General features: G+C 43.1%; 1 protein-coding gene across 9 annotated transcripts in view; it reads left to right on the top strand.

Moving 5' to 3' along the window:
• CC2D2A (coiled-coil and C2 domain containing 2A) overlaps positions 1 to 15,905 on the top strand; it is an 82,560-nt gene that overhangs the window by 16,612 nt on the left and 50,043 nt on the right. For all 9 annotated transcript variants that reach the window (XR_013961298.1, XR_013961299.1, XM_080681920.1 and 6 more), the window contains 8 exons: positions 1,870 to 1,971; positions 2,688 to 2,861; positions 5,762 to 5,924; positions 7,790 to 7,926; positions 8,545 to 8,676; positions 11,968 to 12,177; positions 13,215 to 13,321; positions 15,068 to 15,208. Coding sequence is in view for 7 of the 9 variants with exons in the window: in XM_080681920.1 (XP_080538046.1) it covers positions 1,870 to 1,971; positions 2,688 to 2,861; positions 5,762 to 5,924; positions 7,790 to 7,926; positions 8,545 to 8,676; positions 11,968 to 12,177; positions 13,215 to 13,321; positions 15,068 to 15,208 (1,166 nt within the window). In the remaining 2 variants the exon portion in view is untranslated. The remainder of the gene's footprint in view (positions 1 to 1,869; positions 1,972 to 2,687; positions 2,862 to 5,761; positions 5,925 to 7,789; positions 7,927 to 8,544; positions 8,677 to 11,967; positions 12,178 to 13,214; positions 13,322 to 15,067; positions 15,209 to 15,905) is intronic.

The following is a 15,905-nucleotide window of genomic DNA, read 5'->3' as shown; positions in this document are numbered from 1 at the left end:
CTGCTCGTGTGCTGTGGTCCAGGGTTCTTTAGTAGGAACACTCAGTGGGCCCATGAGGTGTCTTTTGGACACTTTGCTACTGCGTTCTACTGAGCAGACATTTCTTTTTCAGTCATTCTAATTTACTTATTTTTTCCTTGTAAGAGCCACCATTTTTTTTTTAATATTAGAAAATTCAGAAAAACTACCTAAATTCCCATCAGCTTGGGGCAGACACTTCAATTATTTTGGTAGGTGTGTGTCTCCACATCTGGGCAAGAGGGTTAAGTGATAGGAGGATCTGATCTCGTCTATCAGGTCTTGTCTATACCTTCTGATTGATACTCAGCTTTCACTTGTCCATGGGCCATGACTATGATATCCCAAAAAAAGCTGGAGGTTCTAGAAGTACAAATATATTCCCTTGGTGTACGAGGTATTTATTTCTCCTTGTGAATAGATCCTGACTTACATGTCTATTATATTCCCCACCCCCTAAAAACCATTCCATGGAGTTCAGACAAACATCAACTACCTTGTCTTTAGACCAGATCTCAGATTCTTAATGGAACATCTTGCCCATGAACATATCTCTTTATATATATACATAACTCAACCCAGAAGGAATATCTAAAAAGTGGTCCATTTCCATCCTGTGGAGCAAAGGGTATAGCACACAAAGAACCCAGCTGCCCAGTGTTAAATACTGACAAGCTCACTCATCAGCTGTATTACCTTGGACATGTAACTTTCCACCTCTGTAAAATGGGGATATACCAGACCCTAATTCTTGGCTTTGTATTGAGGATTCGAAGTGTTCACACATGTTACAGTGTTTCTAACAGTCCTGGCACACAGTAAGCCCTCTCTAAGTATGACCTCATGTTAGAGGCTGTAGAATCAGAGAGAAGAGCAGAAATCAGTTGGGAATACTTCGGTCAGTATCTAAATTCACCAACACAGACCTGTGCTTACTCTCATCTGCATTTCATTTCACTTTATTCTCAGTGACTTCTGATAAAAACACAAATCTCCAAGAACCCTGAAACATCAAGGTAGAAATAACACAGAACATTTGAATACTTGGGCTCCACTAGACAGGACCAAAATTTCTCTATTTGGGGACCTGGGTCAGTGTCCCAGGTTACCCAAGATCTGATCCTTTGACACACATTCTCCCTGGTGTCCAGCCAGCATCTATGGAGACTCCTTCCTGCCAGGTGTCCAATGGGCTCTAAACTCACAGTGGTGACAACAGCCCGCCCTTGAGGAGCCCTCGGGATTCAGACATGTTCACGGACAGTGGAGATATAGGGTGGTTAAGCTCGGCCATGGCTGCTAGGTGGAGTAGCAGCGCTCTAGAAGGGATGTGTTTGAAGAGAGATGAAGACAAGGTGGGAATAGCACCTGGTGGGTTGGCTAGCAGAGGGAAGAAAGAACACCCATAATGAGTGTTAGCACAGTATAGACGGAAGGCTCAGCTTCCAGTGGACACGAGAAGGCCAGGCCCTGTGCCCTGAAAGGTATATGCCATACTTATTTACATTCAGACATTATTGATACTTTTCTTCATAGACTGTTTGGAAATTATCTCTTTCAAGGGTATCTATTGATCTGAGGAGAAGTAACTCTTGTCATTTTAAGGTTTATGGAATATAAAATTTTAGATTTGTTTGGTCCTGAGAGAGACAGAGCCGAGCAAGACAATATTCAGCAACCTTAACCTTCCAATATATTTGACATTTGTTAGCATTTCATTCCTCAGGAATGGTGATCTAAATTAATGGTCACAAGATATGCCTTGGGAGGGTTAATACTTGTTTTACAACAGTCTTAGTTTTTTTATTTTTTTTATTTAAACGGTGTATTTATCATTTTCGACTCATCCAGCCAGGGAGAGAGACCCAAAGGACTGCACAAGACAATGACTCCCAAAGTTATTCAAGAGTCAAGTTCCGTGACTGTGTCCGAAAAATCAAGTCTAAACCCCCGGTGAGAAATCCTATCTTTAAATCATGCTTGTTTTAAACCATGCATACTTTAAATCATGGGCTTTTGTTAATTTCTATTTTTCAAAAATATCCAATGAGAGTTGACAGTATACATGACCTGCCTCCTATTGCTGTGGAGAATGAAGAAAAAAAGTATGAGAAATAATTCCTACTTTCTAAATCCTAGAAGCTAGCTTGATTTGGGGCAGGGAAATGCATTAAAGGGCAGGAAAGACTATTTATTCAGCTCTGATGTTGCAACAGCTTTCAATATGCGAAAAAGGGGACACTAACTCAAGAAGACCTAAAGCTCCCCCTTCCCCCCCCAAAAATGCTCTTTTAAAAAAAGGCTAACAAATCTTGTATTGCTCATGATTAAATAAAACCACCTCAGCATTGGCCTATAAAATAATGAATCCATTTCTGAGCATTTTAATCATCCTTTCTAAAGCTTTTACTGCTATTGATGATATATTTATGTGATTGTGGGGGTGTAAATAATAGCCCGTTTACAAAAGGTAACTCATTAAAGGTACTTATTAAAGGAGGCCACCAGCTGCCTGTTGCCCTTGTCACAGCTAATTACCAGTAGTCTCGGACCTTCAACAGAGGTAATATGCCTGATGCCATTAGCATGGAGCCTGCTGCTAGCGAACAGTGCACAGCTCATCCCAGCTTATAAACCCTGACACTCTGTTGCTCTCTGCTTCTCCTCAGCCTCCGCCTGGCTTCCCTTCTGCCGAAGAAGCCTATAACTTCTTCACCTTCACCTTTGATCCTGAACCAGAGGAACTGGAGGAAAAACCAAAAGCAAAACCTAGAGAGGGAGCCAATCAAGAGGAGGCAGAGGGAGAGGAAGAAGGGCCACCTGTTCAAGGAGTAAACAAAACGGTATTTAATATTGTGATGGTGAGATGATGATGATGGTAATGACAATGAGGACCACAATGATGATGATGATGATGATGTTAATGAGGAGGAGGAGGCGGAGGAGGAGGCGGAGGGAGAGGAAGAAGGGCCACCTGTTCAAGGAGTAAACAAAACGGTATTTAATATTGTGATGGTGAGATGATGATGATGGTAATGACAATGAGGACCACAATGATGATGATGATGATGATGTTAATGAGGAGGAGGAGGCGGAGGGAGAGGAAGAAGGGCCACCTGTTCAAGGAGTAAACAAAACGGTATTTAATATTGTGATGGTGAGATGATGATGATGGTAATGACAATGAGGACCACAATGATGATGATGATGATGATGTTAATGAGGAGGAGGAGGAGGAGGAGGAGGGAGAGGAAGAAGGGCCACCTGTTCAAGGAGTAAACAAAATGGTATTTAATATTGTGATGGTGAGATGATGATGATGGTAATGACAATGAGGACCACGATGATGATGATGATGGTGATGGTGATGTTAATGAGGAGGAAGAGGAGGACGACAAAGTGGATGAGGATGATACCCTAGCCAGGAAGAAAGTGGCTGAAGGCAAAACTGCCACCGCCACACAGAACAGCTCATCCATGTCTTGGGTGAAAGAAAGGGGGTACTAGCTTCACGTAACCTTCTGTAGCCTTTGATGTCACCCCGCATTTTGGGTAGTGAGGGCCTTTAATTAAATCTGTCCATCTTCTATGGAAAAAGAAAAAAAAAAGCAGAACCATGTGGCTTGCAGATTTTTCTTGCCCCCACAACCTTACAGGCAAGCAGCTTTTGGTGCCCCGTGCCACACCCAAGCTACAACTCAGATTCCATAATTGTGAGTGGTATGTGTGCGATAAAAGAGAGCATGTCTGTAAAAGTGTGGAAAGGACTTACCTGGCTGGTGTGGCTCAGTGGTTGAGCATCAACCTATGAACCAGGAGGTCACAGTCCAATTCCCCATCAGGGCGTATGCCCGGGTTGTGGGCTTGAGATCCCCAGAGTGGGGTATGGCCTCCTGGTTCATAAGTTGATGCTCAACCACTGAGCTACACCAGCCGGGCAAAACATGCCCTTTGAAGTCATCTGCATGAGAAGCCCTCCTGCAGTCCACGCTCCGGCCTGCCCAGACCTTTGTTCACATTTTCATACTCAAAGCGGACTTGGTCTTTCTGGCGGGAGTTTTAGATCATTTCGAGGCCCTTTCGCTCATTTCCTTTTTCTGTCTTTGCTGTTGGTCTTCGCTCATCACAAGCTGAAGTAGGGCAGGATCAAGAGACATCCTTCCTTTTTTTTTTTTTTTTTTTTAAATATATTTTATTGATTTTTTACAGAGAGGAAGGGAGAGGGATAGAGAGTTAGAAACATCGATGAGAGAGAAACATCGATCAGCTGCCTCCTGCACACTCCCTACCGGGGATGTGCCCGCAACCAAGGTACATGCCCTTGACCGGAATCGAACCTGGGACCCTGGAGTCCGCAGGCTGACGCTCTATCCACTGAGCTAAACCAGTTAGGGCACATCCTTCCTTTTTGGAGGTGTTTGGCATTCTCTGTCTTCAAGTTATGCTGAGGGCTTTGTTACCACATAGATTTACTCTTCCTTTCTTATTGTTTGGGGAGGAAATATAGGAGGCAGGTAGCTGGGCGGCCGCCGTGTCTTCAGCTACCTGCAAGTCTCCACAGGATTTTAAAAGGTATTGCTGTTTTTTTACAAAGCCTTGATTTTTTTTTAATATATTTTATTGATTTTTTACAGAGAGGAAGAGAGAGGGATAGAGAGTTAGAAACATCGATGAGAGAGAAACATTGATCAGCTGCCTCCTGCACACCTCCTACTGGGGATGTGCCTGCAACCAAGGTATGTGTCCTTGACCGGAATCAAACCTGGGACCCTTCAGTCCGCAGGCCGACGCTCTATCCACTGAGCCAAACCGGTTTCGGCCAAAGCCTTGATTTTTAAAAAGGAGAAAGTAAGAGGAAAAGGAGAAGATGAAAAAAGAGAAAGAAAAGAAGCAAACGTGTGAAAAATCCTCAATTATGCAAAACTAACATGCTTCCATTAATATTTATAATTACAGGTCCTGTGCCTAATATTTTTAAATGGGTCATTTAATCCTATCCTCACAAAACCCTAAGAAGTCATCTCTATTAATGCACCCATTTTACAACTGAGAAAACCGAGGGTCAGAAAAGTAGACAAGATCCCTGGGGCTGGGACTCCAGGCAGTCTGAGCAGAGTGTGTGGACCCTACACTGTGCATTTGCCTGGGGTGGGGGCCAGGTGGAAGCTTAAGATGCTACATAGCTTATGAGCGCATGTTCTTTAAATAAGTGTCAACCTTCCAAGGAGGCCAGAGTTGTTGAGGTTTCATAGCTTCCCTTAGCACAGTGGTCAGCAAACTCATTAATCAACAGAGCCAAATATCAACAGTACAATGATTGAAATTTCTTTTGAGAGCCAAATTTTTTAAACTTAAACTTCTTCTAATGCCACTCCTTCAAAATAGACTCGCCCAGGCCATGGTATTTTGTGGAAGAGCCACACTCAAGGGGCCAAAGAGCCGCATGTGGCTCACGAGCCGCAGTTTGCTGACCACGGCCTTAGCACATCTCTTCTGACTTCAGCCCGATCTGATTTTGACATTTTCCAAGTATGGGGAAGAGTGAGAAACAAAGGAATTCCACTTGGTAAAGATGAAAGGCCATGTAGCTTTATGCTTTTGTTTAAATGAACAAATAAATAATAAGTAGGTAATACTATTGTAGGTTGTGTTGTTTGATGAGTTTAATATCATACATTATTTTTTCTATATAAACTGATCCTCTTAGCATGATTTTTGTTGTCATTTTCTTAATGCCATGCAGGATGAGGAAGAGCTGCTTAATGGCAGAGATGCGGAGGATTTCCTATTGGGCTTAGATCATGGGGCTGAGGATTTCGTGGCAGTGAGACCGGCCTATTATGAAAGCGTCCACGTTCAGCTGCAGAAGGAGAAAGAAATCCTGTTCATACCCAGTAGGCTGACAGGTACAGCTCTTTCTGTCTTCCCGCTCATCTTTCTTTTCCTTCCAGTGACAAAAAAGATGATGGTGTCTAAGGGTGCTAGATCTCCATCACTGATCCCCGTTTCTAATCTGATTTCATAATCAAGAACTATCTCCACACACCCACACAAAAAAACGTAGAACATGGAAAAATATCCACTGAACAAGCCATCATGGACAGAATCACATGAGAAATCCCAGAATGCCATGGGAGCCCCTTCATCATATCAGTGACCATCCCTGGGAGCTCTGAGAGGAACAACTGTGAAAAGGAACAACTGTGTTGCACCCTGTACTCACACTCAGTGCTTCTAGAACAGTCCTGTGACCAGATGTGTAGGTTTTTACTTACACCAACCAATCCTCCCATGCCAGCCAGATGTCCTACAATTCAATCCTGCTCTCTCTACCAGTGGTGAGTGCAGACCCCACACATTAAGGGCTCAGTCCTACAAGACTACCCGCTACTTCAGACAGCAATTACCAAATAGCATGTCCCCAGGCTACACACGCTTTTACTGGACTTTGCTGCAAATCAGGGGTTCCCCTGACTCCCTCTTCAGGTTTGATAACTAGATACAACAGCGCCTAGAACTCAGGAAAGCACTTCTATTTATTGGTTTATTATATAACTAGAGGCCCGGTGCATGGGGTTGGGGGGGTCACCTCAGCTCAGCCTGCACCCTCTCCAATCCAAGACCCCCTGGGGAATGTCCAACTGCCAGACATCCCTCTCACAATCCGGGACCCCGGGTTCCTAACTGGGCCCCCTGCTGGCCTGGTCACCCCAACTGCACCCCCTGCCAGCCTAGTCGCCCCTAACTGCCCCCCCACCAGCCTGGTTGCCCCTTACTCCCCCCCACCACCAGCCTGGTTGCCCCTTACTCCCCCCCCACCCCCGCCAGCCTGGTTGTTCCCAACTTCACTCACCTGCTGGCCTGGTTGCCCCTAACTGCCCTCCCACTGGCCTAGTTGCCCCTTATTGCCCCCCATGCCGGCCTGGTAGCCCCCAACTGCCCCCCTGTGGGACTGGTTGCCCTATGCAGCCTGCTGTTTGGTTGTTTGGTCACCCCTCACTAACCCCCCTGCCAGCCTGGTTGCCCCACGCAGCCTGCTGCTCAGTCGTTGGGTCGCCCCTCACTGACTCCCCTGCTGGCCTAGTCGCCCCACGCAGCCTGTTCAGTTGTCTGTTTGGTTGCGATGGTCACTTAGGCTTTTATGTATAGAGATAAAGAACATAGACCTCACAGGTAGAGATGCAGAGGGCAAAAGGTGTGTGTCACCAACCAGGAAGCTCTCCAAAACCGACTGATTACATCACTGCCGTTGGTGATTAATTCTGTCTCTGGTCCCTCTGTCCCTCTTTTCTCCCAGAGGTAGGAGTGGAGGGAGTGGGTGATGAAAGCCCCAACTGTCTCCTCATGTGATTGGTTCCCTGGACACCACACTAATCCTGAGACCATTCAGAAGTCTTCTCATTAGCATACAAAAGGGTGGACAGTTATCACTTTGGAGATTCCAAGGGTTTGAGCAGCTGTGTGTTTGGAAGCAGTCTGGGGGAGTTCCTTGAGGTGGGGAGTGGCCAGGGTACTGGAGCAGACGGTCTGATTAACCCCTCGTTACTGCTCCTTGCACTTAGCTATTGAATTATTTCATCTCTACAACATGGTATCGCAAGTAAACACATTTGTCTTTCCCTTTGTTCTGCTTCGAGAAATTAATTTGGAAAATGGGCCTTTTTCCAAGAACAGAAAGGAAATCTTCGGGGGGTTGCTTTAATTCACCACACTGCAGTTGGAAACGTTAGGTGGTCACTGACGTGGCTGCATTTCTCTGTGGACTGTCTAGTGCCCACGTATAAGAAGCTTCCTGAGAACGTGCAGCCCAGGTTCCTGGAGGACGAAGGCCTGTACATTGGAACCAGGCCCGAGGTGCCGCGGGCCACGCAGAACATCATGGAGAACAGGCTGCTGGTGCAGGAGCCCGTAAGCACACCCCCCTCCCAGCATTGCTCTGAGCGACCCAGGGGATCCCTGTCCCCACAGGGCAGTCACTGCACCACCGAACTCATTTCCCCTGCGAGTGTCCATACACAGCCATTTAGTTTTTTGTAACTTGTCTCAGAATGTGTAATGATCTCAAACGGCACACACTCTCACTGCTGAAAACACATCTGCCAGCTGCATTCCAGCTTCTGTAAATCAGATGTTGGCAACGATTTCCCAATTCATAGAAATAAATGTTCAAAGGTCCACGATAGAATGTTCTCTATTGCTTTTCTCCTTTTTTTTCTTTAAATTTTTAATGAATAGAATAGAAAATTTTCCATAGCAATTATTACAGCTTTTTCTTAAGTTTTTTTTATTTTTATTTTTTGCAGGGGGAGGGGGTGGCGGTGAGGACTCTATCTTAAATTAATTGTGGGGGCATTCGTGAAGACTCGATTTCTAATGGAAACAGAGACTGTAGAAGATCTATTGGGGGAGGGGGAAGGTACATGAGATGTGTGTGTGGACCTGGAATTTCCCTGCAAATGTTGTTTATTTTGTAAACCATTTCTGTCCAATGAGAAGAAAATGTCCTTCCCTCTGCCTGCTTCCCAGGACAGAAGGTGGTTCGGAGATGACGGCCGAATCTTAGCTCTGCCCAACCCCATCAGGCCTTCCCCTTCCCGGCCGCCAGCCTTGACCCAGGAGCAAGACATTCACGCAGAGCTTGAAACGCTATATAAGAAGGTACACTTCCTCTCATTTTTAATAGGTGCCTTTGCTTGAAAGTGCTTTGCTGCTCGAATCACTTGGAGTACTGAATTTGTAGTGTTCTTCTTTGATTTATTTTTTTTAATAATTTACATCTTACACATAAAGAACAGATAGCAGGTGTATTTATAAGCGAGTCTACTGTGCTCACCTAATCCCTTCTTTAACCGGGAGCAGGTTTACCAGGTGGGATGGCTGAGACAGTGTCTTATTTGCATATCCAGGTTAGTTGCTCTTATTGTTCTTCTTTCCTTTCTGTCATCTTACTTAAGTTGCTACTGTTTTTCCGGGGCAAATATGGACACTTGGATTTTAATCCCGCCAATGATTATTCTTTTTCTGTACAACTTTATTATTTTCTCCATGGGCATGCATCTCTACTCATGCTGAGAACGTCAGCAGATGGTCCATATGCACCATCGCTGACAGTTCTGGTTTTCAGTTTTCAGTTAAAGACTGAGGATTAAATCAATTTCAAAATTAAAATAATTTGCCCTATCAATGTTATTTATTCTTGGGAGGAATTGTAGCAAACAAAAAGAAAGACAACAAACCAGGGGGTCTTCCTCCCCACTGGGAAGAGAGTTGGGGTCTTTGGAGTGGTCTTACCCAATGACTCCCAAGAGTCCTGGGAGCTATTTTTACTTCGTTGAGCTCAGCTTACAGCAGAGGTCGCCAATAACCACTTGAACATGGGCTAATGCAGATTTGGGGAAAGAGACACAAAGCACAGGTGCCCCAGGTAATATTTTAAGTAACTGAAACTATGCTGCCAACGTTACTTATTCACCAAGAAGAGTACAAGATGGAACCTGAGAGCCACACCTGAGTGATCTCATACCCCATGTAAAAGGAGAGACAAGGCAAGACCCAGCCAGAGCCAAGCAATTAGGAAGGAATGCTCCTTTAAGTCTGTGGAAGGATGTTCAGTTGTACATGCCTTTGTGAGGTGGGAATGTTCCAAGTCACCCAGGTAGTCTGGGTGCTCACAAGACACATCGTGACCACACACGGAGTAAAAACTTCTAACATGAATGCAGGTGATAACTGGATACTTTTACTGGAATAAAAGAGGAAAGAAATGGATCTCCACTGTTGCCATCTAAAGTGTAAGGATCTTAATGACCAGAACTAGGGCTTTCATAACATACAAACTATTGGTGGAATAAGACCCATTCAGGATGGGCTTTCTGCCCTATAAATCCAAAGTGAGATGCAATTCAGCCTATTTTGGAAGGGACTGAGACATAGTCAATCCTTTTCCATTTGTAAACACATCCTAGTTTACAAGGACTTTTTTAAAAAACAAAATATCGACCAATCTTCTCATCAAAGACATTTTAATGCTTTTTTCAAAATGCTATTTTTGAATGCTATTTTTTGGAGAAAATATGTTGTTTTATTAAAAATAAATGTAGGATACACTCTATTGGACTCTTGCAGAAAATCCTAAGTCCTAAATATACATTATTAGTCTACTAATCTGGCAGAGGACAAAGTATGAGATTAAATGGCTAAAAAGAAATAAACTCATATATTCTTACCAGTGCAAAACAGACAGCAACACCAAGCCAGGACAAATTTACTGGTAAATGAAGGCTCATATGTACATGCTTTGCTGTAAGTGTGAATAGTAATACCAGTACTATTTCGATGACTAATAGTAACTGAAAAGCAGATAACCTGTGGGAGTATATTTTTTTAACATATTTTATTGATTTTTTACAGAGAGGAAGGGAGAGGGTTAGAGAGTCAGAAACGATGAGAGAGAAACATCCATCAGCTGCCTCCTGCACCCCCCCGCCACTGGGGATGTGCCTGCAACCAAGGTACATGCCCTTGACCGGATCGAACCTGGGACCCTTCAGTCCACAGGCCGACGCTCTATCCACTGAGCCAAACCGGTCAGGGCTGTGGGAGTATATTTCTGTACAAAATTGCATGTATGTACACACACACACATACACACACACATAAACAATCTAGACCTCCCTTTCCTATTCTTAGTCTGAGAGGGGAAAATGTTAGAATCTTATAATCATAGGAGTCTCCTCTACTGGGCTTCCCAGACTCCCTGTGCACACCCCAGGCCTTATCCTTCCCCCCTCGTGTTATAAAGGTCAGATCCCAGTCCTCCTCCTAATACAGTGGCTGCTTGGGGACAGGCCCAGCACATCGCAGACATCCACTCATCTTTGTGGAACAAATGAGATGGTATATGAGAAGTGGTTGATATGCTGCCTAGTGATCTACAAAATGCTAATCTTTTCTCAGCCTCCCATTTTTACAGATGGAGAAATAGGCTCAGGGATGTGTAGCAACCGCATCAAGGTTCCAGAGCAAATTAGAGTTAGAACCAGAGCTGGAATCCAAGCTTCCCCCAGCCCAGCCTCTTTAGATGTTGCCATGAAGAGGAATTAAGTGAAGAGATTACTGAAAGTTACCCACAATTTATGAAAGATAGACGCTTTAGTTCTCACTAGAGCTTCTACAACTTCCATTTAACTTCATAACTAATAAATAATACATTTATGTCACATAAACTTGTCATTTTCCAGATAACATAAGTAGGTTCCAAAAACTCCATTCTGCAAAAACAGAGGATCGAGAGATGTGTCTCACTGCCCACTTCCCGATCACAGTCAGTGTCTACGACACAGAATCAGAAAGGTCTCTCCACCTTGCACCTTCCAACCTCAAAAGCAGAGATGATCTATGGGGCATATCTTAAAATTTTATGGGATAAACACAGAAGGATTTACTGGGCTCACTATGCACGAAGCGATCCATGGACGTCCCAGTGGAAATTTCCATTCCTCGGCTGCTCCATCTCCCTCTTCTGCTGTTACTTTGTACATGGAGAGTATATCTATGATCGCAATAATGATCAGTTTGGACCAGAATCTATGCTTCTCTGGTCAAAAGAATTTCAAGATCACCAGAGACAAAACCTAAGAAACAGGATAATCTGCAGGACAAAGATTAGGGCTGACTTGGAAGAAAGGAAATCCAAAAAACCTTGGAGACAAGATTAAAATGGTTTCCTTTCTCACTCTTGTTTTTCATTTTTACCTTTCAACTATTCAGAAAAGAGCAGGCCCCTAAAACCACCAGGAAAGGGGATGGAGCATCATTCTGGCTTGACCGGGGTAGGAGGTATTTTGCATCTGACTGTCTTTCCATTGCTTATTAGGTCATTATCTAGTAAATGCCTTAACTGTGTTCCCCTTCCCCCGACCCACCCCCCTACTCTGCTCTCTTTGGCAGGCGGTCAGATATGTGCAGAGAACTCAACATATGATTGGATCTGGAGACCTTCCTGAAAATTTCCAATTGGACATTGATATTTCAGGGTTAATCTTTACCCATCATCCCTGTTTTAGCCGAGAGCATGTTTTGGCAGCCAAGCTGGCCCAGTTATATGACCAGTACCTTGCAAGACGCCAGAGAAACAAGGCACAATTTCTTACTGATAAGGTACACTCTTCCATACTCATTGTTGGTGGGGTTGGTTCTTCTGATGGGCCCAATCAACAGAAACATGTCCAGCAGCAAATGTCCATGTGGCCCCTCTTTCTAGGATGTATGATATGTTGTTGTACCCAGAAACAAAAGGAAGGACATGACTATGTACTTGAACGTGTGCAAATTCAGTGGCACACACTTGGCTAAAAGAGAAAGGTTTGTGCAAATAGTGCAAGTGATCTCACCTACCAGGGTTGGGTATTAGATGAAAGACGCTTGGCTGTGTCTTGCTTATGTGACCTCAGATGCTGAGGCTGTTCAAGGCTAGAGAATCTCTCTGTCCTTAGAAACATTCTCATTGTATATATAATTCCCCATAACATGGCACCTGAACACAAGTCAGTTGTTTCAACTGATGCTCAAAGAAATGGCCATCCATTTTAGAATGGTTTCCAATGTAATCCCATCCTGTGGAATTTTCATGGATAATTTTGACTATGGCCAATTTTAGTCTTCTACCCTGATGTTAAAATCTACTACCTCCAAAAATAGATAACTCCATGATACCTTCTTTTATAAGTCCATTATTTTATGTTCTCTTCACATCACAAAAATATCAGTGTAAGTCCAAGATCCAGAAAGGAACCACTTTTAGCCTTGAAAAAAACCTTGTGTCTGAGACACACACATAAAAGCAACATATCTCATGAGCCTTTTGCTTATCTGAGCCACAGAACAAGGACAGACATGCAATGTTCTTTAGTATTCCTTATTTTTTTTTTCAAGAATAGAAGAAGGAGTCCATCCCTTCGATAGCTCAGCTGGTAGAGCAGAGGACTGTGGTTGATTCCCAAGAATAGAAGAAACAGCTCCTTGTCAAAGTTCATTGTGGCAAAAGCCTGGAAACAGCTGGATGCTTGGACATCCATTTACATGATGGGTCCTTGGGTCATTTTGTGGGTGGGTCATTTTATATGTGGGTCCAGGCACGTGACCTGCAGTAGGGAGGACAGTGTCTAACTCAAAGCATGTATCCATGTCTTTTTAAGCTCCAAGCTTTAAGAAATGCTGTTCAGATCGGCCTTGATCCAGAAAAATCTTCTATGTCTGTTGATATAACCCCAAAAGCCATCAATGAGTATAAATCTGAAATTCGGTGAGTTAAAATCTATAATTGTAACTTTCTTTTTCCCCGGTTTGATGTGCAATTGTTGAGAGCTCAATTTTTTCAGTTTTTCTGAATGCATTGAATACATGTGAAATTAAGCCAAAAGAAGCAATGAGATATATTCATCATATTAACACCAAATTGGAAGCCCAACAAAGGAATGAAGATGTAGGATGTTGTGACTCGCACACTCTGCTGGTGGAAACGAATACTGCTGCAGCCACCCCTTCAGGGAACAGCCTGGCCGGAGACAAGCAAAGTGAGGAAATACCCTTCAGCTAAGACCCAGAAATTCTGCTTCAGACGTGTGCCCTCCAAGGAGCCATGCACACATGCACCTGTAGGCGCCTGCAAGGATTTCACAGCATCACTTACAAAATCAGAAACCAGAAACGACCCCATAGCACTGAACACATCTGCTAGAGCTAAATGAAGCATCTATACCACCGTCAAAGTGACTAAATTAGCGCTGCATGTATCGATATGGGTAAAATAATGTTGAATTTTAAGAGGATGCTTGCTGTGTGATACCATTTACTAACCCTACAGAACACCTGACACAGTACTCATTTGTCCTAGGTACACACGTGTGGGACACATGGACAGAAAAGTCACATGCCAGCTAGTAAACGATAGAAGCAGGATTTACATCTGGGGAGTGATTCCCACATTTGTGTCCTTAACCAAAATGCCTTGATGCTCCTCAAGAAGAATGCTTTTTATTCTAGTTCACTGCATTCTTGCTTTTCCACCTTCTGCAGAGAGTCCGGACTCTTGGCCACCCAACCACTAACTGGCTGTCATCTTCCTTTTCCATGACCACCAGTCGAATAATTAGAAAACCATCCCTCCATGCTTCTCTGTACCTTCTCCACAGGCTTAGTCATCACAAGGACAACTCCAGGCTCAAGCCTGCCTTCTGGAGGTCAAGCCCTCTTAGGCCAAGCTCACATTGTATGTTACAGTCATTTATCTATGTGCCTGTATCCTGAGCTAAACTTTCTGACGACAGGGACACCTTTTATCTCCTAGACACTTCGGAATCCCCTGACATGGCACCTGGTACTTGCTCAAGAAAAAAAAACACCTGTCTAATTAATTAATTAATGGCATAATAGAGTACATTTGGGTTCTGGATTAGGCTATCAGCCATGGAGAGCTTAAAGTAAGGCACTAGATAATTGGCAAACACTTTAAATAATGGAAATGAAAACCGAAGCATTTTCCAAGGCGCCTGCAAGGATTTCACAGGTTTTTACCTCTTCAAATCAGGCCAAAGGCACCCACTAACATTACTTCGTCTCCTAATGGGAGAACTGTGATTTGTGCTAACACAGACTTGGATATATTTGTTGTTCACTGGGACAGCAACAAACCCCCCTATGTTAACAATAATCTAGTCCATAAAAACTGCATATATTGGGCTCTTTATTTTTATAGTGTCAATGGAGCTGATTTGTTAAAGGTACATTGTATTAATAATAATTTTAAAAGTTAATTTAGTTAAGTTGAAGTCAGATTCACCTAGCAAAAAGAAAAGAAAAGAAAAGACCCTCTTAAAATATATCAACATCCTATTGTATTCAAATTTACATTCATGGTTTTGGTTTTCTATATTATAGCTCTTAAATATGCAATCACTATAGCATTATTAGTTCTTTTTAATTTGCAAACACAGCTAAATAACTTGATATATATGTATATGTGTGTGTGTGTGTGTATTATATCTTGTAGGCAAACAAGAAAACTCCGTGACGCTGAACAAGAAACAGATCGAACGTTGCTTAAGACCATCATAAAAGTCTGGAAAGAAATGAAGTCCCTGCGAGAGTTCCAGAGGTTTACAAACACGCCCTTGAAACTTGTTTTGAGAAAGTAGGCTTTTTTCAAAAATTGTTTTATTGGATTATATCATAGAGAAAAATGTATAAAACACAGGTGCAGTTTAAAAAATAATCACAAAAAATACTTACAAATGAAAAAATAACCATGTAACCACTCCCCAGGTTCAGAAATAAAACATAACCTGGCAGCCCCCATGTTCCTAACCCAATTCGACCCTCCTCATCCCGGAAGTAACCCTTTTCTGGACTTTTATGATCAGTGTTTCCTTGATTTTATTTACAGGTTTGCCATTGATGTATAATTCCTGGGAACATATAGTTTTTTACTTTTCCATAAATAAAAGTATTTTGTGTGTATTCTTTAGTGAACACACACTGGTTTCTTTAATACTAGGTGAGATCCATCTACTTCATGGCACATAGCTGCAGTTTCTTTGCTTTATAATTCTTCATTATATGATATCATAGGACTTCTCCATTTTATTGTTGGTGGACATTGAGTTGATCCCATTTTTCAATTGTTATAAACAGCACTTCTGGGGACATTTCTGTGGACATGTCTTTTAGGGTTCGTGTGCCTAACCTTCCAGAAGTATACCTGGAAATGAAATGGTTGAGTCGTAAGGGAGGCATTTTTCCAATAATTTACATGCTGAATCCAGACATTTTTGCAGAGTGATTGAGATGATTTGTACTCTGACCAGTGTCCCCGTAGGTCCAGGTCACCC

This window comes from Plecotus auritus (genome assembly GCF_963455305.1).
Source record: "Plecotus auritus genome assembly, chromosome: 1".
NCBI lineage: Eukaryota > Metazoa > Chordata > Mammalia > Chiroptera > Vespertilionidae > Plecotus > Plecotus auritus.
The sequence above is the reverse complement of the archived record's forward strand: the minus strand, read 5'-3'. Positions and strand labels throughout refer to the sequence as shown.